General features: G+C 47.3%; 1 protein-coding gene across 3 annotated transcripts in view; it reads left to right on the forward strand.

Moving 5' to 3' along the window:
• The window catches only part of GNAO1 (G protein subunit alpha o1), a 149,049-nt gene that overhangs the window by 75,263 nt on the left and 47,531 nt on the right, over positions 1-26,255 (forward strand). For all 3 annotated transcript variants that reach the window (XM_075040356.1, XM_075040355.1, XM_075040357.1), the window contains one exon: positions 22,304-22,464. In XM_075040356.1, the coding sequence (XP_074896457.1) occupies positions 22,304-22,464 (161 nt within the window). The remainder of the gene's footprint in view (positions 1-22,303; positions 22,465-26,255) is intronic.

A 26,255-nucleotide genomic window follows, 5' to 3' on the forward strand; every position in this document is an offset into this window, starting at 1 on the left:
CTTCTTCGTCAGAGCCTCAAAACCACCTACTTCTCCATAGCTTTCACCTAACTTTTGAAACTTCCTCTCAGGTTAGATTTCCATCAGTACTTTCAATTAAAAGGGCTGCCAACCTCACTGTCACCCCATGTATGTCTCAGAGCTACACAGCCACTACCCTTCCCTCCCACAACGCCTGGTACCAATGGTGGCCAGGAGACCTGAGCAGCCCAAGAGCTCTCCTGGCCCTACGCCTTGGCTCTCACCCTTTGAGGATGCTGTGGACTGTTAAACCACTGTACAGCCCCTTCACTTTGCCCATCTCGCACTTGAAGTGCAGTAGATAGAGAAAGCAGGAGGAAAGGGGAACATGTTTTCTTTCCAGTGACATGCAAGGTAGCATCACTGATGCAATGCGAAGGATGAAGCCGGGGATCGTTTCCTATCCCCACAGGAAAACCACATCAGGGCAAGGGTACCTGAGATACTTCTTGCTACTTAAATGCACGCTATCAGCGAAAGCTGCCTGATGGATCAGTTAGCACAGAATTTCTGGTCTTTTTAGCAGAAGGAGCTATTAATAAGCAATTACCCGCAGATTTATGTGTCTACAGATGAATGTGTCCACAACTCTGTAACCCTTTAACCTTGATGTAGCGGTTGTGCATAGGGTGGAAATGACCACCGAGGCCAGCAGTGGCAAGTGGCACTTGCAGCTGGAGGTAGCTGGTCTCTTGGTCTTCTGTCACTGTGCAAGGATAAACTTTCCTTCGTCTTGCTGTCTGACATGAACACGCTCTGAATGATGGACAGGAAACTGATATTTTTGGACGTTTTAATCATCAAAACAAATTAGAGCCATTTTTTCCTGCACATCCAAGTGAACGAGTTTAAAACCAACTCCCCTTCCCCTCGATGGAAGGAGCTGAGCTAATGCCAGCACATGCACTTTATCCAATTTTATTTATTTCCCTGGAAGTAATTTTCTGTCTAAAAATGCAGCATTCTCAAAATCCCACAATTTTCAAGGAAAGTGGTTCTGCTGGAATTTTTGACAGTGAAAAGCTGAACAGAACAGTTTGAATATCTAATTTTCACTACATAGCAATAGCAACACTTAGCTGATAAGTGGAAGTGAGAGGAAAATTAAAATTAAAGGAAAAAATTAAAAGAGGATATTTTGTCATTACTCTAATGTAAACATTTGATACTGCTTAAGTGAGAGAACTTAATACTATGTAAACGTGGCATGGAGACAACGACCTGCCAAAATCTGTTGGCACATTTGTTTTGCAAAAACCAGTGTAACGTCTTGTCATGGCACAGAGGAGAAACCCCAGCATCCAGCTGGCTCTGGCGGGCACAGGACTGGCAAAGCTGAATAGACATCTAGTGTCAAAAAAGAAAAAAAAGGAGCCTGAATTAGCATGAACATCATCTTTCCCTCCGCACCTGAATTGATGAGAGTGATGAGTGATCACCTTCTTTGCAAGTGTTGACTGCAGTTCCTTGAAGAGGCTGGTGGCACCTTAGCCAAGCACCCAAGTAGGCAGTGTGAAAACAGCCCCTGCTCCCCTCCTCTGCAGGGGAGAGTCCTGGACTCCATTTGTGGTTGGCGCTGCTTGTTTCTCCAGGAAAGCAGATCCTTCATCTGGCACCTGAGCCTCTCAGAGCGGGCTGCAGGCATGCTTCCCACCAAGCATCTGTCTCCTAGTCCTGCTGATGGGCTTGCTCCAACCTTCTTCTCACACACTCCTCTTGCCTTGACTTGATGGAAGAAAGTATCACGCAGACACAGGAGGAGCGGGCTCATGGTCTCTGATTCTCCTCTCATATTTTAATGTGAACAGGAACAATTTCACCAAAGTCACTGGAGGTGCAAACTGTGAGAGAGAAGAAACAGGACCCCTCCACCTATATACTTTTCAGGGTTGGAGATATTCACCTTCAGTTAGAGAGATGGGGAACAAGAGGGAAAGTGGAAAGTGTCAGCGAAGAGACAAGAAACATACTTGGGACGAAAGAGAGAATAATTGAACAAGGACTGAAAGCGGGCATTTATTGTACTTCTGGAAATGCTTCTGAGCTTGAAAGCATCTGAAGTACCGGAAGAACTGAGTGTTGCTGTCATGGTCCCAGGAGAGAGGGGCACAGTTCTTAAAGTATGTGAACTTCAGAGAAATGCAGTCATCTGTTATGGCTATGAGGCCTCTATTTTATTTTATTTTTAATTAAAAGGATGTTTTGAATTTTTCCCACTAGCTGTTTCACTTCATTCTCTGATCTAGTCAGAAATCAACTTCTAGGAAGGACTGGACCTGGAGAATAACTCAATGGGAAAACACTAATGAATCTCTGAAATAAAGCTCTCTGTCGGAGACATGGGACAAATACAGTACACAGGGACTTCAGCGCAGTGGAGACACACCCACTGGAGCACAAGGCATCTCTGCAATGGGCCAGTTACTCCCTACTCTCTACTTGGGTACTTGGAAGATACCCTGTGTCTGTCTTCCAGTAGGGAAAAGCCTGGCATTTCTCTTCTGCTCGAAATGCCGTCTGGTCCGTGGGGCCCGCTGGGAGCAGAGTGCCTAGGCTGAGACGTCAGTAGCTTTCCACTTCAGCTCCATGAACACAATTCCTGTGCATAACTGTCTGAGCATCTTTACTCTCGGAAGATCTCTGTGATTTCAGCCACTTCCTTTGACGATATAAATAATATGGTCTATTCTTAGCTCTACAGCAGCATATTCAAACCTTTATCTAAATTCTGCAGAATTTTCCATTTCAGATGTTTGGGCTTCCAGAGGCAGGCTGCTGCTTACCCCATGCGTGGCATTATTCCTTTGATACATGATCTGAAAATTCAATTATCAGACCAATTACTGATTTTTCTGAAATTTACAAGGAAAACATTAAACTTTGATTAAGGGAGAATTCCCACTGGACTGATCAGCAGCGAGACCAAAATTGAAGTGTGTTTTTAATAGCTTTGCCATGTTGCAGTGCATGAAGAGTATCTGAATGTGAAAGCCTGTTGCCAAAAATCAAAACTCTGAACACTGAGCTGTGAAAGACGTATTTATTTCACTCATCGTAAAAACCAATACGTGCTGTGCTAGTGCCAGAGCGTGGCTAGGTCAGGTGGCGTCAAAGGTGCCTTGCCAGGGGCAGCGCTGGGAGTGAGCACTTCACATTAATTATACAGGCGGCTGGACTTAAGTGGAAACAAGATGGGGTCCTAACCTTCGGCATTACAAGGTGCTGAACAGAATCACGTGGAGAAGCAAAGCAACAGGAAAATAACCATTTCTTATCTGGAGCTGGATCAACAGCAAAATGATACAGCATTGTCATCCCGCAGTAGCCCACGAGACCCAGGCTGCTCCAGGCATCAGTCTTAGATGCCTCGCACCAGAGCTCGGAGAACGATGTCCATTGTGGGCGTCTCCAAAATGCGAGTGAGGGTTAGTCGTTGTGAGGCACATGCCCCTAAAAGACACTTTTACAGGGTATAAAGGTTTATGCCTTATAGCTAACCATAGTATGAACCCAACTCGTTATAGGCAGATAAACATCTGCCTAATTATGCCCTCCCAAAGATCGGACTGACATCTTAAAATGCAACACTTGCGCAGTTCATTTGGTTCTGCAAATTGCAGGTGTAAAAGAATCAAATTCATTTTAAACATTTGCTTGGGGAACAGATGAATCAGTAAAGAGTAAAGGACAGAGATGCAGATATACACAGTTGCATCATCAATTAAATGACTGAAAAAAACTTAGAAGCTCAGAGCTCTGTCAGCTGCTGGTTTACAAGCTTAGTAAGGAGGTGCAATGCCTGTGCAAGGGCTCTCTTTGGACCCTGTGCCTTCTCTGAGCCCTTGCAGTACCCAGAACTATGTTTCTTAATAGGGTTGAAGATGAGGATTTGGGTGCTTTCATGTACTGATGACACACAACTGTTCAGAAAAAGCAAGGAATTTACTAAAGGGGGGGTTGAAATATTTGAATTTGGTAAGAGACGTTAACATCAGGGGAACACGCATCCTTCAGCAACTGTGAAGCTCTTTCCATCTGCACTGTGGCAGTTGGTGTCTGCACACAGGAGCTATCATTCCCCCAATTTTCCCCACCCCCACAACATGGCTCCATCTTCCAGCAGGGCACCGAGCAGTGAGGAAATGCACAGAAATGCCTTTTAACCTTCAGCCTCCATCAAATCAGAATTTCCTGACGTGGTGCACTAATGCATAATGCATAAGCACTTAGCGTGCTCCCACCTTTTCCTTGCATGGAGGGGTTAATGAGTGAAACGAATTGTGTCATGGCAGGGCTGGATTCCTTTGGAAAGCTCCGCTCCCCTTCCAGAGCCTCTGGATTCATCTTTCTTAAATAAACACACTTCAGAAATCTTTTGGAGTGTAAATAAGTCAGGGCAGCAGCAAGAAAGCAATTGCCAGTGAGTAATTTGTAGAGCTGCTTGCAGCTGGCCCGTCCTCCTGGGGCCAGACCTGCTGGTTGGCAATGCCCTGTTTATACCTTGATGATCTCCGTGCATAAGCTCCTTCATTTAAAGAGGTTTCCATGATCCCCACTCATTTTTTTCCTCCACCCTCCCTCCCTTTTTTTGAGCTGCAATAGCCAAGACATTGTTGACTGCGAGTACTTCAAACAATAACCTTCTGAATGATTTAGCAACGCGGCTCCTTCAATAACAGGTTCCTCTTGGATGAAATACATTCATATTTATGTAGGACAGAGGTTTTGGAATGCTATTAAATTTACATGGCAAGCTGGCAGAGCAGCCATCTTCATGCATTACGGAGAAAGGGAAAAGCAGCCTCTTCACAGCAGCAGGGAAATATTTACGAACACAGAAAAATCCTGCCAGTGTTCATTACCCCAGCTGGAGGATGAGGACAGTTAACATTAAAATGGAAAAGCTTATTAAATTATGGGTCCATCAGGCTGGCCTGGCAGGGTGGGATGGAGAGTTTGGTGGTGTAGGTTATGCATGGGGTTTTTTTCACTTGTTTGACAAGCCCCTAATGTTGGAGGGGATTTTGCGCGGTTTCTCACAGAAATGATGGAAGAAGAGAAAAAAAACTTGCTGAGGTGCAGCGAGTGCACATCACACAAACTCTGGCTTGAGGATGGATGGGCAGGTGAAAGTAGCATGGCTAAGGGTGCAGAGAGGGGAGTTAGCGCTCCCACAAAGGAAGCAAAGCTCTGTCCGGTGCAGAGAAGTTGGACAGAGAAGGGGACCAGCACCTGACACTGCAGCCCAGAAGGATGCTTGCTGTAGAATGTGGTGCCTTAGGAGTTAGTTATCCCTTACCCAGCAACGTGCAAAGCTTGCAGATGGATTTTTGAAGGCAGAACTCACCAGACCCATGACAATAAACAGAAATCTGGTTGACACAACATTGCCTGCTGTAGATCATGACCCCTTCAGCTGAGACTCTGGAGGAAGGAGACAGACTCATCTCTCGGGGCTTCAGCAGAGCATTAGCTACGGATGCATCCAGAAGATTCCTAGTCCAGCCGGAGAGTAGAAGAGCTTTGCGTGGAGCTAAAGAGTGAGCCAAAACACAGGGCGTGCGGCTCTGCTGCAGTGCAGAGATGATGGGCTGTGATGGAGGGGAACACGGGCCCACAAGTGGTATGTTCCCACTTTACGTCCCATGTCAGAGCTGGGACCAGAGCTGTTGGAAAGCTCTTGTGCCACCTCCACATCACAGGCTTTCCAGCGAGGAAGGAGAGCGTCGGAGGAGGGATGCAGGGCTGCTGAGCACACAGCATCCTTCCCCACCTCGGGGCTGGCCTACTTTTCCCTTCAGTGAGAGGGGACCAGTATTGGCAGGAGAGATGCAACCCTGAGCAGGTGAGCGCCCGCAACCTTTGAAGGGCCTGAGAGCAGAGTGGCATTTACAGTGACACCATGGCCAACTCCAAAGTGTGCAGATTACTTTTTGCCTCCTTAAATATTCTTTGCGGTGTCCATGAGCTCTAGAAATGCCAAAAGCACTGGAGCAGCTCCAGCTGTAACAGATAACTTGGTGTTACTCAAAGCTACATTTTCACCTCCCATCCTAAACTGTTACACGTGGTAACCGGGCTGTTCAACAGCCCCTGCGTGTAACCCCAGCGGCAGCTGCCTCCCAGCCGTTTGCATGGTGATGGCTCAGTGGTAAATAAGCAGTTTGCACAAAGTTAGAAGTACTATGGAAACGTACAATCTCTTTATTATAAACTCACTGGGCTGTAGGTGGCAAATAACTTCCGCAATTCCCAAATGGCCTCAAAATGTAGTGACTGCAGAGAGGCAAATTAGTCATTTTATGCTCTAAATACTTATGTCAGTGCTAAAAATGAAGAGATGGAAGAATGTCCTGGAGAAGCAGAGTAGGATGCAGCCAAAACCAAACCCCAACCTCACCTGGCGTAAATTGGTGCGGAGCAGCAGCAGAGCCAGTGCAGCAATGCCAGTTTACAACCACTGCCCAGCCGGTAATGAGAGCATCACTGATGAGCAGCATTAAGGGAGAACCACCCATAAGATGCTCCAAATACTTACACTGAAAACCAAGTCTCCTCTCATTTCTGACCAAGCAGGGTTTGAAACGGAGGCAAAAAAGATGACTTCAAACGTGCTGCCCGCTGACGGGCCGAGGGATGTGAAAGGCACAGTGTGAGGCTTTTCTCCTTGGTGTGGGAAATAAGGAGGGGAGAGATAGGAAGCTGGCATTGCAGAAAAGAATTTAAAAAAAAATAAAGGACTAACGAGTACAGGCCGTGGTGTGCCTTAAGAGGGATCAATGCGGCAGCTTTCCGACATGGGCTAACTGAGGCAGCAGTAATGTGGACCGGGAACTGTGGAGCCCACAGCTCTTGCCTGGGATGGGGAGAGCAGGAGCTGCTCGGAGTCGACTGGTCCAGCCAGTGGGTTTTGTATCTGTGGGCTTTCAGCTGGGAACGGAGCCTGGCACCAGGGCTCTTTTACTCATTTGCTTAGCTCCTTTTTCTTTGGCAGCTGAAAGGACGCTTGGCAGCACCAGGGCTTCACATCTTGTTGAGCTGAATAGGAGGGAGCAGGGTTTTGGCAGGGACAAAAGAACATACCACTGCTCCATCAATGGCCTCATTACTGAACGCTGAGGCTCGCAAGGAGCGGCAAAGAGTGATGGAGAGCTTTCTTCTGGTAGGCAAACATGGGTTGCAAATGCATTTCCAGCTTGACCTATTACTCTGGAGATATCAGCTCAAAGGGAAGTTGAAAGCTTGACAATTTTTATCTGCGGAGGAGACGTGAGCACACACTGTCTATCCCTGGGCTGAGGGTCTGGAAGCCAGCCTCTGTGTGTGTGTGTGTGTGTCTGGTGAGAGCGAGCAAGTGAGCTAAGCCATCTGAAGCAGAAGGGTGGCACAGAAAATTAAGGGGCAGGCAGGTTTTCAGGAAGGGGTTGGAGTGCCCTGGACTGCCTAATGGGTGCTCAGCACCTGATTGTGTTAGGACCAAGGGTAACAGCTGTATTGTCTCCTTTTCATGCCTCTTGAAAAACTAAATCAGCCAACAAATACTCTGAAGAGGTAGCTGGTCACCCAGCTGGCTGTATTTTAGCTCTAATTTATTCTATAAATTTATTATAGTATAAATCAATACTATTTATCATTCAGACATAATGACAAGACTGTCCATGCAGATGCCATTAATGACCTAAGCAGATACATTTTTAAAGACGTCTAGGTGAGAATTTTTAACAAGCCAATAATAAAGTATGCTATACCAACGATGGGATTTTCAGGAACATTCATTGTTCCCTGTTGATAACAATCTACAGCCAAGCCCGGTGCAAATCAGGTTAGGTCAATACCAAGTGCTTTGGAAAATCCCAACCCCTGTATTAATAATATGAACTATTTTGAGAGCCAGTTGTACAGAGGGTGCCACAAACTACACAATATATGTCGTGTTGAAGTGGGGCTGAGCGCTTTTAAAGTCTGTTTGCAAGTGAAAGCTTGATGTGGTCTGTAGGAATCATTTCATGTAGAAGTGAAGTTCAGCCCTGTAAGGATGACAGTTACAGCAGTGAAAGGTGATCCAGGAACACTGCAAAGGAGTTTAGGGCAGAAAATTATCAAGCGAATGATACACTCGGCAAGTACTTGTAAGAAGGAAGAACTGGAGGCAAGAGAGTAAAATGGCTGTGCTAGTTTTGGTGCAAACATCCAAATCCCCTGCTTTCCTGATTCTCAAAATCACATCTTGTCCCTGACGGTCCATCCCCAAGCCCCAAGACCTCCCAGTCGTCCAGGCTTGACCCCACCGGGTGTCCCCTGGGAAGAGGGGGAGCAGAGTGACACGTCAGCCTGGTCATCCCCAGCTTTTCCAAGAGACCGTGCCTCCTTGCCCTGCGCCCTGCAGCCGGTGAGGACGGCAGGCAGGCTGCCTGCTCACTCTGGCAGCATCTTCTCCCAAGTCAAGGGTGACAAACTGGTGCTTCCTGTCGCACGCCCCATCAGGCTTGGGCTCCGGGTGGGGAAGTTGCGGTGACAGCAGACAGGCCTGCTGTACTTCCCGGCAGGCAGACTTCATGTGGCTGCCCTCCATCTCTGGGCAGGGCAATGGGGGCCAAATTCCAGCCTTGCTCCGCTGGGGCAATTTCGGAGGAATTCCCTGGAGTTAAGCTAAATTAAAACCATTTCAAGGAGGGGGAGTGAGAAGCAAACCTCATCATCTCAAAACTTGCTTGGATAGAGCTCTGCTTGGCATACCAAGATGAATAATAAATAGCAGCCGTCCATCCGTGTGGATGAATTTTCTCTGCCCACAGCAGAGGGTGCGAAAAAAAAGTGTGAGGGGAGCATTTCCCAGCAGCTCTCCCTCTGCAAACCTCTTGCTCACATTGTGTTGATTGAGAGAAGGTACAAAGGAAAGACATTCGTTAAATAAAATGTTTTAACATCAGGCGGGACATCAATGGCTGAGTTGTTCATCATCCTAAAGAGTCTCTGAGGAAAAGGAGAGGAGGAACATGAGCCCGAGGGTGGCTCCAGCCCAGGGCAGAGACCAGCACCAACACACCCCAATGTCCTCCACCCCTCCCTCCCACCAGCCCCAGGGAAATGCCCAGGCTCCCTCCTCCTCCCCTCCCCATGTCCCGACCTCTCTCCTGGCATGGTGGAGCTCCATGTTGGCTGTGCTGCTGAGGAGCCGGGAGCCAGCTCTGGAGGAGCTCGTGACCCAGTGCCTGTCACGTTCCCGGGGCATCCGTGCCGCCTCCTGGGACACGGAGGAAAAGCTCCGGCAGCTCACTTGGCATCATGATCCTAAGCTTTTAGGAGTTCCCGTGAGACACGAAGGAGAGGAAAGGCAAGAGCAGGGCATCTGCAGGCAAGCATCTCAGCTGGTGCTGGGGAGCCTCTCCCCTCACGGTCTGATATCAATCCCATAAATGATCTCAGGGGCATTTTACTGCGGCAGCCACTTACGTAAGGACAACATGCACGTTAAATAGCCCCACAGTGGAGCCACAGACCTGCCCGCCTGCCCTCTTCAAGGGAGGGTGCTGTCAGACAGGGACCACGGGCATCACTGGTGGGATGCAGAGGGCTGAAGGGTTTTTGTTTTCCCCATGCCTGAAGCTGCAAGTCCGCTATCCGGGCAGCTAGCTCAAAAGGCTGTAAGAGTGAAACCATCCTTGCAGCCATAGCAAAAAAACTGATTCTGCAGCTTGGACTGCACACAGATATTCACATACTGCACAGCTCTGGAAACCTTAAAAAATGGGTGAAAACATGTTTCTTTCTTAATGGGAAGAGCTGGAGGGATGCTCCCATGCACTGGCACCTCCTGCCTCGCTGCCCAGGGGTGTGGAGGGAAGGAGGCAGCTCTGGCAGTGGGAACCTGGGGTGGTTAAAATCAACAGTGTGCTGCAGCCCTGGCTGAAAAGCTCCTGGGACCCAGGAAGGCTCTGCATTGGACAATAGATTATTTTTAACTAGCTCGAATCTTCAAACACTGTAGCTTAAAAAAGGGGGAAAAGAAAAGAATAGCTGATTTGTGCAAGCTCCCCTGCTCCCATTAAGTCGGTAGAAGTGGTGCTATGCATTTCAATGGGGGCAGGACTGTGCTTCTCATGAGATAAATTGCACCTTATCCCTTTGCATGCTCTGTGCAGCTAGTCCTGGCTTGCTCAGCTTCACTCTTTCCTGGCCCCCCTACGAACACCCCTCCCTCTCTGATACGCTCCCCAGCAGATTTTTTTGTTGTTGTTGTCATTGAGCTATTCATTTTCCATAGGCTGCCTTCATTCCCATGGCCTTTTGCAGCTAGGAGACAAGATGTTGCCTTGGAAACAAAGCCCCTTAGATGTTTGGAGTCTCTGGGATTGCTCTGTCTGCTCCCGACTACTTTTAGGTTATTTTTATTAACCACACAAAGATGCAGCAGGCTTGTAGCCAAGGCAGAAAGTAGCCCTGGGAGGTGGAGGGCAGGCGAGCATCTTACTGGCATCGCTTACTCCGCTGGGGATATTTTTTTGCAATTCACCACGGGCTGAACGCCCGCGAGAGAAATGGCATCTCCAGAGAGTGCTGCACATGCAGGGCTGTTCCTGGGGATGGGGATGGCTGCAGGCAGGCAAGCAGGCAGGCAGGCAGAGCTGTAGTAGTGCCAGGGAGAGAGAGGATCACCAGGAGAGAAAAAGCAAAAAGTCACAGAAGGGAAAGAAAAGAGGAACTAAGAATGGCAGACATTCGGGTTTGTCGGGGTTTCTCACTTTCCAACCGATCGACCATGCCACGGACGGACCACCACACATGCCGCTGCCGAGATGTACGTGGCGGCTATAGGCCCAGTCTACTTATTTTAGAGGAAATCGCATTTCCAGACCCGTTAGACAACTGTGAAAATCTCTGCTCTGGGGTTTTATTGGCAATTCTGCTCTGTGCCGCAGGGTGAGTCAGGGGCAGCATAAACAGACCCCCAGCCTGAGCTTTGCTCCCGGCCGGGCAGCTAGAGCACGCCAGCTCCTCCTGCCCCAAACCTCTCTGCAGGAGAGGTCTGACCCCTTCTGCAAGGGGCTTTGGGAGGCAGTGAGAAGCAAACTGTTCCCATTTCCCCTTATCCAGAGGCATCACTGCATGACACTGCCAAATCCGGATCCCCCCGTGGAGAACATTTCGGAGTAGGCTTTTACTCCTTCTTCTGCAACGATGTAAAAAAAGAATCAAAACAAAAGCTGATTAAAAGAAGCTCCCTAATCCCTTGCTGGTACTTGAAATATTTCCAAGCCAGCAAAAGCATTCCAGAAAAAAGTGAATGTATATCATTTTCAAAAAAATAATCAGTGTGATATTAAGCCTGTGCCTTGGTACTCATGTCAACATGGCCCTCTGCTCTGTACAACCATGAGGGAGGGCTTCCAGCTCCAGTGGCTGTGTGACTTGCAGAGCTGAGGAGGCTGACACAAAGAGAGGGGGAGCAGCAGAAGGGAAGGAAGGAAAGCACTGAAATAGGATGGGCCTGAAAGACAGCAGGCAAGGACTGGCAGCGTCACACCTGCAGAGGTGAACACCACCGGGTCACAGCCATGGAGAGGTTCAACCAAGGTGCTTGAGATGTTGCAGCTATTTCTATCCTTGACTACAGACAGGCACCGATACCATCCCCACTGTTTTGTGGAGCTTGAGGTGCTCTGCAATGGCAGCAAAATATTTTAGGGGGGGATCCACTCTATATTCCCCATATGTATCATATAGGATTACACACAAGGGAGCAATTTTACTGTTTTGTGGCATTTTCCATCATAGCTGAGCCTCACAGATGCCCAGGCTAGCAAGATGCTCACAGATTTTCTTATCCCTTCTGGTGCATCCTCACCAGAGCGAGGAAGTCTGCCTCATCCTCGCAAGTGTCATAAATGCTGGGTGCTTTTTTCCCATTGTTGCTGATTTTCCTTGTCAGTACTATGTGGTGCCATGGTTACAGAGATGTAGGACTAATCCAGCGACAGCAGGTTATGGGCTTTTTGTTTTTGACATTCTTTGATGCTATATTTGTGCCAGAAGAATAAATAATAAATACACACAACAGCATCAAAGATTTCTTCCAGGCCCCCAGCCTATTTCTGTCTACCTTGTTAAGCAGTTATAAAGATATTTCTCTGCCAGCCACTTATTTTACAGACTATCCTGTCTTCTAATGCTGCACCTGAGGTCTCATTTTATCCATTCTCTCTGAAAAGAGCAGTTAATAAAAGAAAGTTCCTGTTAGTAGCCCTGAGAACAGCTTTCCCTGGAACAGCAACGCTCCTACCTAACCCACCAAATTTCCCTCCTTCGCCTTCCTTTTCTCTTGCTTTCCCCCTTCTTCTTCCTCCCATCCTCTCCCTACCAAAGAGTTGGGGAACTTTCTTGACCCTCTTGTAAGGAAAATATAGGACAATTTCTCTCTGCAGCGACCTGAAACAATATATAAGCAAATCTCTAAGTGTGTGAAGTGACTTAGCTCCAGTAAGGAGGAACTTGCTGGGGGTTAGTCTCTGTAATCTGCACTGATCAAAGGAAGAGCTCCTCCGAGCCTGTTAAAAGCACCCAAGTCTTGATTTTGCTGGAGATACAGCAGGACGGGAGACATTTAGCTACAAATTTGTCTTTCATCCACTCTAAACTCTGGGGCTCCTTCTAGGCAGCCGCAGACACCTCGGTCAGCCACTTCTCAACCTCAGCCCCATCAGATGCAGCTTCCACTCGCAGCAGGACCTCAGCCAAATGCTCCTCCACCCCCACATCTTTGAAATTCTGGTCCTCCCTGAAGAGGAGGGTTCACAGGCAGCTGGAAATTAAGAGGGAGGGAAGCTAAATGAAGGTTGTAGTAGTAAGAAGTCACGAGCAGAATTTTGCTAACCAGCCACTCAATGAATCATGTCTCGTTTCAGCCCATCCCCTTCATGGCATTAATATGATGCTTCCTGAGACCACAGAGGCCTCCAGGGTCACCCTGTGGCTCCAAAAAGCAAAAAGTTATCAAACGGGTGCAGGCAAAGGCAGTAAGCATATGCATTACTCAGGCAGCTTTGTTGGGTATCTGCATTGGGAACTGCTGCCAGTGACAATCCTAAAACAACCGCAGGTTTGCACATTTCCATTTGCACGCTTCCATCGTCCCTTTTTATAGGGGTTCCCCAGAAAATATTGATGTACAATAGGGAAAGCTGGGTAAAGCAAAGCACTGCCATCCTTTTTGAGGTCCCTCTTCCCAGAGTATTTCTTCTTTAAACAAACTTGCTTAAGTTTTCAGAAGAAACTCGGTTCCAAAAGTGCCCTCGCTGCCTCATGCCATGCCCCACTAGTTAATATTTAGCCAGTTGCCGGGACAGCTCTTAAACCACAGTGCCAGCATGTCCTCTTGCCCTGAGTACCTGTATCCTGGCCGTGTAGGTGTCGGATTTTACATACCTCATTTTGCTCCTGTAAAGTCCAAGTCAAACCTAAGGAAAACCCCTTCGTCTGCACTCAGCAGTGGTCATCTTGTAAGACCTTTGGTGAAAGAGTACAGGACTGAAGACGAGAAGATTTGAGGTGGTGAGAATCCAAATTAAAACTGAAAATACACAGTGGATGAAGGACTCCTGAGAAGAAAGTTCTTGTTGTACTTATTACTAGACCTGGACAGAAATGTGTGATGAATTTGCTAAAAAACACAGTCTAAAAGAAACCAAAAACATTTGTAAAATCAGTCAAAATCTACAGGTAGTCATGGCCAAGAGGAAATTATATGAAAATCTGGAGAATTTTTCAAAAGGATTTTGCATTCCTGAAAGGCCAGAGTGTTTTGTTTTCATTCATTTTCCCAACTTTTTATTTGGAAACAAAATATTTGTTTGAAAACTGACCTACATTTAAAATAACAATACTGACGCTCCAAATAACTCAAAACAAGCATTTTGGTAGGGCTCAAGGCAAGTGCTTTGGCTGGCTGTGAAATGACATTTTTCAGAGGATTTTGGGTCCACAGAAGAATGCAGGGGAACATGTTTGATCCAAGCTGATTTTTCATACCACCTGATTTTTCAGTTCTGCCGCTAAGTGGAAAATCCAGTATTATTTGGCTGCTGTGACACCTGCTTTCACACCAGCAATGCAGGAATTAATTCTGAGACACCCTGTCAGGTAGAAGGCTTGGGTATGGACACCAAACCCACCGACTGCTGTAGCTGTTTCAGTGGAGAGCAGTAAGAAATCCCTACCCAAATATCCCAATTACGGGTTACAGAGAAGAGAAGAGGCAACAAGGAGCTAAAATTTAGCAGGATTGGGGTAGGAGGATTTTTCCTCTACACCTTGTCCTTTAAGTATATATCTTCAGCACAGATCACCAAGTAAAATAGGACCATAAAATGAAACAAGGGTCTTTCTGATTGAAACACGGGCACTGCCTTCAGGGACAGATGACTGTAACCCACAGACTTAGTCCTTCATCCTACAAGGCACTGATAAATCTGCTAGATTAATTGTAGAGTGGAGATTAGCACCCACCATTCAGCATCAAGCTCTGAGCATTAAACTAATTACTAGGTTCCAGCGCTGCACAGCTTCCCAGCAGGAAGGCGCTGCCCTATAAATCATCATACACGAGCGGCATTTAGCCAGAGATGTTAAAAAAAAAAATCTGGCTTTGTCCTGGGAATACTCCCACCATAGAGGGCTGGTTTCCCTTTCTGTTCCAAACACAAAGCCTGTTTCCCCCTTTGTGGTGGGAAAGGTTGGAACAAAACCGTGTCCCCTCTGCCCTGCCACCCTTATGCAGTCTCCCGGAGGGATGTTGGTATGGAAAATCTTAAAGACATTTGAAGACTAGAAGATGTGCAGGCTGAAGCCGTCGGGAATTCCCGAACCCAGAGCGGGTTCCCGGAGAATTGCCATCACTCCCACTCAGCTCGTCCTCAGCCATCCGCTTTGCAATGAATGTGAAATAGTCATTTATTTTACAAATGCCCGGAGCCGATGCAGCTTCCCCACCTGCTCTCCCACTATGGGATAACAGGCATTTCCCTGCCATTTACTGCAACACAAATACTCCAGTGCTGTTACATTTTATGGACTTTTAGCCAGCAGAGAGGATTTTACAGAGAGGAGAAGGGCATGTGGCTGCAAGGAATTTGTTCTCTCCTCTGTATGTGTTTCCAGCATCCTCCTCAGCACCGTGGCAAGAGCACTTCCCTGCAGAGCATGAAGCCATGCGGCTAATGTCCCCATCTGTGACTCTCTCTCTCATCCCCTCCCTGACGGGCAGTGCTGTCTGTGCCTGCACGGCCTGAAAGTCAACAGCGAGGGATGATGTTTGGGCTTGCAGGTTCCGGACCCAGCCCTTTTGCTCAGTGCTTGTGGGCCAGAGGACCCATCAAAGCATCCTGCTCTCAGAGGGACACTGGTGGAGTTTGCAGTGGCTCTCAGTCTCTCAGGGATGCCATCTTCTTGAACTGGAAGTGACTGGGACAGACAGAGTGCCATTTTCTCACCTTCCATTGCAGCTAGTGGGTCAGGACCTATGTTGAGACCATTTAACACGTGTTTTCTGGCTTTCCCATCCTTGCTTGGAAAAATCACGTCAGCTCTCCACCATGTTTGTCTCGCCCAGCTCAGGAGCACTTCTGAGCATCTCAAGAGCAGGGGAAGAGCCTATGATTTCCTAGAACAAAGCAAACTTGGGAAATGACTTGCCCTTCAGCGGCATCCCTCCTGCAGGTTGAGTTCTGTGTTGTTGGGTGGTGGGTTTTTCTACCTCTCTGGTGAATGAAGTGCTATTTCCTATAGGACATAGGACTGTAGGAACTCTTACAATGGTGGTGGCCAACTGGCAGCCCAAGAGCTTGGTCTAGTCCATGCATTATCCAGTCCCTGGATTGCCAGATAGTCAGTAGTCCAAGCAAACAGGCAATGTTATTTTATGTGTGTTGCAGGAGGGGAAAAGAAGTTTATACCCACGTAAGAGCTAGCAAATTTTATTTGATCAACTACAGTATTGTACAGAATGGGTAGGAATAAAAGTAGTACCAAACAGAAAGCAATTGGCCTGCATTTAGAGCCATAATAATCTATAAATCAGTCCTGCTTAGCGTCTCCCCAAATAGGAAGCAGCAGACAGAAAAAAACAACTGTAACAAGGTTTCAGGATAGAGATCCTAGGCCAAGTACCAGACACACAGAAGTTGTTTGGCCAAGACAGTCAGAGGTGATGGGGCCATCTTGGCTCCAGAAGGATAGGAAAACCTTTACTAATTGCTAGCCAGACAGCACAACCTCAGGAGAAGATCTGCACGTCACTGTGGCTGTCAGGTTATGTTTTCTGTACAAAATAGCCTGTCTGCTCACAGACAGACAGCAGCCCTTTGGCGTTGTACCCAACTCAGCCAACCTTTTTATGAGCTGTTTTACATGATCAGGGTAGAAGATGGCTAGCGTGACACTATGGAAAGCCAACCATCTCTAACTTAATTTGTTAGGCTTAGCTTTGCTATGTGATGCAGATTGCTAGAGAGTGCTACGCTGAGCTTCGCATCAGCCTAAACCCATCTTTTCCCAGACCACTGGGATCTGTGTCGGGAGCTTTCCGGATGTGCCTCCAACTAACGAGAGTGCAGAGGGGATGTAGTTTGGGTGCCCACCTCAAGGTATTTTCTAAAGGGATAGATTTAAATAAGCCACTGGATAGTTTTTTACTAGCTCAGTGCCTTCCAGGGTCTCTCAGCAAGCCAAATGCCAAGCAGAGGTGGGAGGCCTCAATTAATTGTTCCGAAGGTGGATGGAAGAGTGGGGGAGCAAGGGAGAAGGTTGTCTGTCCTGCGATGCACAGCAGCTGCTTCATGCCAGACAGATTTCCACAGATTCAGAGGTCAGCTCTGAAACACAGATGTGTGAGAAAGAGAGGGAGAGTGAGGAGAAGAGTCATATGTGTAGCTATTTATTCAGCGTCTACAAAAACTCCTATGGACTTGGAGCAGGGCCCTGGATGTCTCTGGAAGAGGCGTATTCACCAGCGCTGCTTTGTTTCCAGAATTAATTCAGGCTGCAAATGCCATGAAAATAACTGGGTTTTGCTGTGATGCAGCCATACTTCAGCTGGGAAGCAGGGTCCAGATTTCTGAGATGCTCTGTAAGGAGGAGGAGGAGGTTTTCAGTTTATGAGCCACATTCTGCCCCCAAGTTACAGGACCTTGTTTCTCACTGAAGTAGCAGGGGCACGTACCACTGTGCCTTGAGGTCAGGATCTGGTTCCCCCAAGAAGGTCCCCCTCCAGGGACATCCTTTGTAGATGCTGGATGCTTTCAAGACATCAGTTTAATTTCCCCCAGGTTCCTGACTGGTGATGGCCACTACTTTTTTCACGAGATTGCTTGCTGATAACTAGTACTCTGCCTCTGATTTGTCTTGCACCGCCAGCAAAATGCAATGCTTATCGTTTCTCCCCACTGTATGGGTTTTCTGAAATGTTCTGCGATGCAGCTTTGAGCACAACCAGCCACCAGAGGCAATTGCCCCAGTGTTAACCTTTGAGATAGGCTGAGTGACAAGTATGATTAATCAGAGTAAATAACAACAAAAATGATATTTACTGGGATTTAGCTCACCAGAAGGAAAGCAAGGTACAATATGACACACTGGGTCAGCTCTCCTGTGGGTGCAGCTCTATAGGGTTTAGCAGATTTGTACCACATATCTTCACATGAGGCTTTGCCTTTCCCTTAAATTCTCCCCTTCCAGAAAGCTATTCATTTTTGAAAAAAGAAAAAAAAAAAAAAGTCCCCTAGTTAGTGTCCAGGCAACTTCAAAGGATCAGAGCCAGGATTTATCCTGGGAAGGTGAGAGAGATGGGGATCTGAGTCCCACTCCAGTGCAACTCTATGGCAGCCAGGGCAGGAGCAGCTCTGTTGGTACCTTTGCGGGCACAGGCCATGGCTGGTGGTGAGGAATGAATAGTTAGGGGTGGTCTATATTAGCATGATGAAAAATAACTTGCTTGCAGAGATAAACATGACTGCCAATAACGTCAGGCTGCTAGGAAGAGCCCCTCTCCCTTCCAGCAAGGTAACAAATTAATTGGGCTATGTGGCTGTTGCAAGCGAAGTCGCAAGTTTGCTTGCTGAGCACAGCCTGTGTGCTTGGTGACAGTGACATATGGGAGACAATTAAATAACTGTGGTTATGTCCGGGTTAGTGAGAAAACAGATCCCCTTATGAACTGGATTTATACTATATGGCTGGTGCAAAGGTAGACACGCAGCCCAGGGTTAGAACGGAGACACACTGACTTCCCACTGTTTACAAGCTTCTTGTTCACATCTGCCTATGGATTTCACTGTTGTATAAAACCCCAGCCTGCCCTGGCCCTACAGAGACCTCCCCATTCCCCAACTGGTGTGGAGATTTGTTCTTCAATGAAGGGTTATTTGGTCTTCTAGCTTGATGGCTAAAGCCTGGATGTATAATTTACCATCCCAGGGTTTCTGGGCTCAGCTGTCTCCCCAAGCCAAGCCCAGCCTGCCAGCTCCAGTTCTCCCACTGTAGGTGGACACAGTCAGCATTCAAGAGTGACACAGAGCTGAACAAATCCTGCTCTCGGTAACAAACAACCCAAACGCAATCAGCTCGCAGGTTAGGGTTTGACCCCCTATGGAAAACACAAGCCGTTGGGAAGTGGCAGCAGGACACATGGGAAAGCCCCAGGGATGGGCTGGGATGCTCCTACCAAATAAGAACCAGCCTGAAGGAGACCAGCCCAACCCCTTGTCCACCTCCCAGCCAGCGTGCACCAAAGGGACGGAGACAGAGCAGCTGGGGAAAGGCAGAGGCAGCAAGGGAGGAAGCAGCCCTGCACCATTTTGTGGCTCCTTCCAGCAATCCCAGGGGCAGAGCGCAGCCTATTTTTAGCTCCCCAGGTAGCTGAAATACCACCGTGATATTCATTAACAAAACCCCTGTTGGATGGGAACTGCAAGGCGGGGGGGGGGGGTGCTGGTTGGTCTGTTTTGTTTTGCTTTATTTAATTGCTGGCTTCAGTACAGAGGCAGAGCATGGCGGGAGGCTCGGCTCCTCTCACCTCGGGAAAAGCAGAAGCGCCAGACCCGGGGGAGGCGGGAAGGGAAAAGTCAATCAGGCAGTATTTAAAAATCTACCTGCTGGGCCCAGGGGGGCCTGGATATTTTAATGTCATTCCCAGCTTGAGATGCATCCTGGAGAGTGAGAAAAGAAAGGGGTATCTTCTCTTCTTGGATCCTTAATTGCTTGTTAAATCATCTAACAAATGCCTGAACTCCTGGATGGCCCCATGCTCCTTGACAGAGGGGCTTCATCCTTGGCAGGGGGGAGGAGTATTTTTAAAAACACTCATTTCACCTGCTTTTTCTGGGTCTATAAAATTGAGAGTTCAATGGTTCACCCTGCAAAATAAAACTAAAAGTCTGGAATGTTTTTATTACCATTTAGCAGGAGCAATAAACTTTCCTATGAGCTGTTCCCCTGCTCCAGCCTGTCAACTCTCGGTCTGCCCTGCAGGCAGCTGCCTGCACTGCGGGAGCACAACCTCTCCCATCCCCAGAAGGGACCTCCGGTGACTGCAGAGGAGCATGTATCCCCTGCCCTACGAGCTCAGCCCTGCTTCTGGCCCAAGCAGACCTGACACAGCCAGAGATGCCTGCCCCTCGTCACTCCCCTTCTGCCCTGTCATCATTGTTCATCTATGTTTTCTCCTCAAACCCTCTTGCGTTGGGTCTGAAATCACAGGGGACTGCCACAAGTCTCAGTAGTGGAAAAGGTGAGGCAGCACAGAAAATATGATGACCATGCCATTCCCTCTGATGCTTTGCAGAAAGCAACCTGCAGTTAAGTACACAAAGCTCAGAAGAAGCCCAGACCCTGCCCAAAACAGCTGGAGAGTTTCAAATGTGCTTTGGCATCACAGTCAGGTGGACAGATCTGTGACTTACACCTATAATCCCCTGCCCAGTAGTCAAGATAACATACGAAAGACCTCCTTCCTACCTGACTGAAAGCATGGATGCTTTTTCTGCACCACCCATGCAGAAGTAACAGGGCCACACCAGACTGCAGCCCCGAGCAGGCTGGCCATTAGCAGGTTTTGTGTTATTTGGAGTCCGTGAAAAGAGCAGAATTACAGCTCCAGCAGGGCAGGCAAACCATACTGATGATTTATGAATATTCACTGAGCTCACGACGCACTCCAAGGCAGAAAACAAGCTTTTGAAATTAACTGAACTCTTCAAGGTTCTTCGTTTGTCTTGGCTTTGAGGTGTGAGTCACGAATACTATTTCTCCGCAACGAGCAAAGTCTGTACAGAGGGCTGGGAAGATTCCTGGGCACTAAAATATGAATTTAAGTATGCTGTGAGAAAGACTTTAAGTTCATAAAGTCTTCAAAGCATAGAGACTCCACCCCATTAAGTTTTATGGGATAGTGTCTCCATACAGTACTGAGACTTCTTCAGCCCGTAAAGTCTGGATGTTCAGGAGACTTGAGGCTCTTTCTCTGAGCATTGAAATCTCCAGCAACTTCAGTTGCCAGTGCTAGCAGTTTGGTGCCCTGCAATTTTTCAACAATATCAGTGTTCAATAAAGGGAGGCTGCAAAGGAGTTTTGATCCTGGCCATGCAGGCTATGTCATACACCTTGTCATTCCCACCCACACAATTAGGTTATTGTGGTGCTCTTCAACACTGGTGCTCGTCCACTTCTAATTTTGCCCGTGACCTAAGAAATAATCTGCTTGCTTTGCCACAAAACCTGTAACATCTTGTCCCCAGTGCTCAGGCGGTACCCAGGGAGAGCAACCCATTCAGCAGTTAGGCTCTTCCCATCATAGCTGCTAAATCTGAGCATCAGACAGGAACATCAGCAGCACCCGGCAGGGCAGAGGACCAGGACAGAGCCTGTTGTAGCCGGGAAGGATGCAGCAGCTCTTCCAGCAGGAGATGTCTGGGCTCCCCAGGAGCTGCATGCCCAGCTGAGGGTGGCTTTGTGCTCACAAGATGGGTCACTGTGATGAACAGGGGTTGTTTGTCCATGGGACAGTGACAGCAAAGCATGGGCACTGCCTGCACTCCCCTTTGTGAGACTCATGTTTCTGGTCAGCGTTTGCTGATTTAGACAAAACACCCTGGAAGGCGAAGACTTCCACCTGCATTTGTCCAAGAGTGGGTTTGATCTAGCAGACAAGAGAAAAGGTAATAAAACCAGGAGGTTGTATTCAGTAGTTTATTGGAAGCACACATAAGGAGTAAGAGCTCCTCTTTTCCAATTAATTACAGCAATAATAATTGGGTTTGTTTTGGCTGGTAGAAATACGAGACAATTCCAAAATTTTCAAAGCAATGAAAGAAAAACTGCAGATTAGCCAACACCCCTGGGGTTTCAGTAGTCTGTGGGGGCTCTGGGAGATCCATTTACTGCAAAGCAAGCAGAGAGGGGTCATGAATTTGGGTGTCCTGCTTTGCAAATGAGTGAAGCATCAGCCACTGTGGACTATTACAGTAGGGCTGAACTCAGCTATTCCAAGGCTGTCTAGACGTTCACATCCTAAATCTGACACATCTTCCAGATCCAAGTTGTGTCAGAATCTATCCTCCAGGAAAAGTTGCTGTTCCAGCGAATCACATTTTTCTCACCAAAAAAAATTCCATCCAAAACCAGCCAGCTGGCCCTGCCCTCACTGCCATACTCCTTAACCGCGGGAGATTCCTCTCCCTCTGAGTCACAAAGCACAACGGCCAGCCAAGGTGGTCTGTGTTAACATGAACTAGCCCCTACAGCAGAGGCTCATAGCAAAGAATAAGAATTCAGGAAAAGCAAAAAACCAGCATCTGAAAAAAATTGTTTCTGGAGCCTTTCTGCTGTCCTTTATGATACAAATGGCCCCTACTTCAGCAAGGTTATACACTCAGTTAAAACAGGTATCGTTGCAGGATATGCATCACTTTGCTAACAATTTAAAATATACTTGTACATATATGAATTTCCTTCTGTTCCCAAGAAGCTCCACACATACGCAGTGCTGACTGGTTTGTCTGCTGAAGAGAAATATTTGTTGACGTGAGGTGGATTGCACAAATAAGCCTTTCCTTGTGTCTTCCTTGCTCCATCCTCCTTTTGCCCTTTCTGCCAGATCATACGGTGTGGATCCTAAAGCCCCATCCCAAGAAACACAGCCTCTTTACTCTTGACGGTTTGGTGAACTGTTTCTGAAATCTCTGGCTTCCAATTCTGCCTTGAGCATCTATGTAACCTCTTGTTCTTTCCTCTGCAGGCTGATGCCAAGATGGTCTGCGATGTTGTAAGTCGGATGGAGGACACAGAGCCCTTCTCTCCAGAGCTGCTGTCAGCTATGATGAGACTCTGGGCAGACTCTGGGATCCAAGAATGCTTCAACCGATCCCGGGAATATCAACTTAATGACTCGGCCCAATAGTGAGTATCCCTGTCCATAGTCTTTTGTGTTAAGAAGCTGCATTTGGGCTTGTTAAAGTTTTAACTAAGGTTAATGACCTCATAGCAGTGGATCTGAACACGGTTCTGCTTACAGACTGGGATGTATGTTGTGTCACAGGCTACTGAAAGGCAGAAAGGATCAGGCAGGACATTCATGTCCCCTCTGACCAGTCTGGGGTCAGGTCCATGACCCCGAGGCCAGGTTCCCAAACTGCTCCCTAATGGCTCAGGGTAGGTTCCTACAAAGATGGATCTAGTGAGCAGAGGCAGACCAACCCACGGATGTGGCTGATGGCTTCTTTGTCTGACAGACAAGGGAAGGGTGTGATCACCTGCTTGGTATAGCAGTACAGCTCTTGGGTTTGCTTTTCTGATAGTCATACACTGTACTGATAGGCAGCTGGATTACAGCCAAGGCTAAGGAATGTCTTTGCTTTTACAGTGGCATTGCGTTATTCTCATAATACAGTAGGTAGCATCTCTACCATTAGGGACCACACCCAGATTTTGTTTAACAGTGATTGTTCGAATCCATGGCTTTGGTTCTTCCTGTCATAAGGACAAGACATCTACCCATAAATGGCTGCTCTGGCTCTGAAGAAACATTGAGTGCCTCCCCAGTTTCAGTTAAGACCCATTTCTAATGATAATTCATCCAATCTGTTTGCCTCCACCTAGGCAAGGAGGCTAAAGCTTCTCACCCCATAATTTCAATCACAGCAGCTATTGCAGTCAGGCAAAATGTCCCCTGGCCCTGTACTCTGTCCTGGGCAGTAGTCAGTAAAACATGGTTAAGTATAAGCATAAGGAACAGGCAAGCACAGGGTGGTCGTTTCCCCAGTTATACCCTTGGACCTTTTGATAGTGAGGAAAATAGAGGCTTCCCTAAATGATGACAGGGGAATGCTACGTTCATGCTTTTGGCTTTCACAATATCCCATGTCAACAAGTTCACCATCTGACTTATGCACTTCTGGAGTTGTTATTGCGTGTTTGGATTGTCTGGCAACTCTGCTTAGGGTTTTCCTGGATATCTATCAAAACACAAACCCAAGCACCAGCGTGGCTGATGGTTTTGTTCTGTTTGGTGGGCCTGATCATCCCCAGTCTGCACCAGCTCTTCCCATCCAAGCTGGCAGGGCAGTTAGGGAGCGCAGGATTATTTCTGCTCTTGCGGTGCTGCAGCATAAGGCGACTGATGACACATCACTTGGCATTGACCGAAATCCAAATGGGAAACCTGCAGAGGTGTGGTTGGTGTCACAGCATCCTACCCAACCATTTCTCACCACAAGCGACTGCATCTCAGTAAGGAACCTGACATTATGCTGCCTTTTAATCACTACTAGGTGGACGTCCATGTTTAATCTATATTTCATTGCCTGTAATAGCAAAATCAGCCTTCTCTGGCCAGCAATTTTTTTTTTTTCCCCAACAGAAGAAGGGTCTGGTGGCATAAACATACCTTTAGAGATATAAATGATATAAAATGCCAGTCCTAATTGCATTACAACCTTGTGGAAAATTCTTCAATTGTTTTAGAGCCAATTACCTTGAGGAAAGTATTTTGATTTTCCTTCCATGCAAGATAGCAGTTGAAAATAATAAGCATAGCCCTTCCAATGTGACCAGCTGCTGGGCAATTCATCAGCAGGAGCTCTGAAACCACAAGCAGTTTCTAGACATCAACTGAAGAGGTTCTGTGCTGTGGTATTCCCAGCAATATCAACGTGTGGTTGCAGCCCAGCAAAAAGAATTTCAGTGACTTTAACAAAATCCCTTGCACCCAGAGGAGGATGCACGATCCTCCTTGCCAGGGCAGGGCTGTGCTGTCTCTCTCCATAGCAAAAGTTCTATGAGACCATAGTCCTTCACATTTACAGACCTGCTGCCATTTAGGAGCTTCTGGTGGTTCTGTCACCAGGAGCAGAGATGCTGTCACAGGGCAGGGCACTGTAGCATGTCCTGCTGCACCTCTAGGCCCTGGTGCCATCACACCAGATGGTGATGCAAGTGAGAGCTCAGTTGGCACTTATTCACGCCCAGTGGACTCCCAGTGAAAAAAGGCATATTTTTCATTTAATCCTTCAATGCTTTGGGTTGTTTTCTTCTGCATGAGTGAAAGATTTGAGACATTTTTCTATTTTTTTTTCCCCTCCCTGGGAAAGGTCTTATCTTTATTGACACTGATATTGGATTTAAAACAGTAGCAACTACAAAATGTGTTTTCAATAGGGCTGAGAAAAATAAATTCCGAACAAGAACTGAATCTGAAGTTTCCCAAAGTTTGAAAAACACTGACAGGCAGTGAGCTGGACTAGCATCACTCTTGTTTCAGGCTTTTCTTGGTGTAAAGCCATAGGGACTGGTGTTTTGCTGCCAGAAGGGAAGTTTGCTGCAGGAGTCAGAGATCGTGCTTCACAGCTGCTCAGCTCATGTTGCCAAGCCTGAAGGCACCAAGTGACCAGGTCCTGTCATGGCCAGCACAAGTGGGACCTTCAGGAGTGGTCCAGGCACTTCCCTTTGCCCCAGAAACCACCCTCTGAATGCCCTGAATGCTTTTCAGACACCCCCCTCCACTGCCTGGCTCTTTCTAAGGAACCACCACTTGGGCTTCTGCAAGTCAGTGCTGCTATTGTCCTACATTGTTCTTCCAGAGCTTTACCTTGATTTTTTTTTAAATGGCTTAAACAACAGGCCTTCTGTTACGGCCCCTGGGAGAGCAAGTCACAGGCTAATCGACAGCCTGCAAGAGCTAGCAGCATGGCTCTTACTAGTCTATCATTAATTTCACTGAAAATAGATTTAATATTTTGCATTAACCTAAACAAGAAGTGAGTAATAGCTCTTCTCTCCTATCAAAGACAGGCAGGAGGGCATTGCTTTCCACTCTCCCATACATGCCTGCCTAAGTGGGGACTTCCCTGCAAAGCTTTGCTTCTTTTAGGCTCTAAAGTCAGCCTGTCCTTAGCAAGGATTTCATAGCTACTGCGAAGGAATAGTAGAAAACAGCACTTTTGCAAAGAAAAAACATGACCAAGGAAGAGGGGAGGTTCTGTAATGGGCCTCCTGTGTCTTGGACAGCAAGAAGTAAAACCATAAGGACAGCAAGAGAAAGGAAGAGAGTAAATTGTAGCAGTTGGTTTAATCTTTTTTTTGTAACTGCATTTTTTCATTGTTCCCTAAGGCAAATTTACGGGTGGGTTGAGTTCCACATTCCTAATCTCTTGATTATCTTTTTATTCCTACTTCGTCTCCTCTTCCTTTCTTGTCTCCATGCCTAGGAGCTAAATCTACCTCCGATCATCAAAGAGTCTGGGCACTGCTGATGTCTTTTTCTTCTCTAGCCAGTTTCTGTCTGTGGAAGCACATCTGTGACCCACATTTTGCTTTCAAAATCAGCAAAATAGAGGTTTCCAGCTGGTTTCCTTAATCTTCTACTTTTGTTCAGATTTTAAAATTGTCTTGTGTTTCCTGGCCTCGAGTTCCTAACTAGCCTGGTCAGTGGAGTACACTACATAGGGCAAGTTTGATCTTAACCACCCAGGGATGGGGACCTGCTTTGAATGGCCTCCAAACTTCAGGGGGGGAATGGAGCAGACGGAGCATCCACACAAGCACCGGTTTTCCGTGTGCATATCCAAACAGGCACAGGCCCTGCAAGATGTGTAGGCGAGACAGTTTGCAAGTACACAGACACAAAAAAGCCGGAATCCATCTCAAGTTATTCTCCTCCTGCTTCCAAGTACATTGAAAGATCATTTGATAAT

This window comes from Buteo buteo, chromosome 11, assembly GCF_964188355.1.
Source record: "Buteo buteo chromosome 11, bButBut1.hap1.1, whole genome shotgun sequence".
In the NCBI taxonomy this organism is placed as follows: domain Eukaryota; kingdom Metazoa; phylum Chordata; class Aves; order Accipitriformes; family Accipitridae; genus Buteo; species Buteo buteo.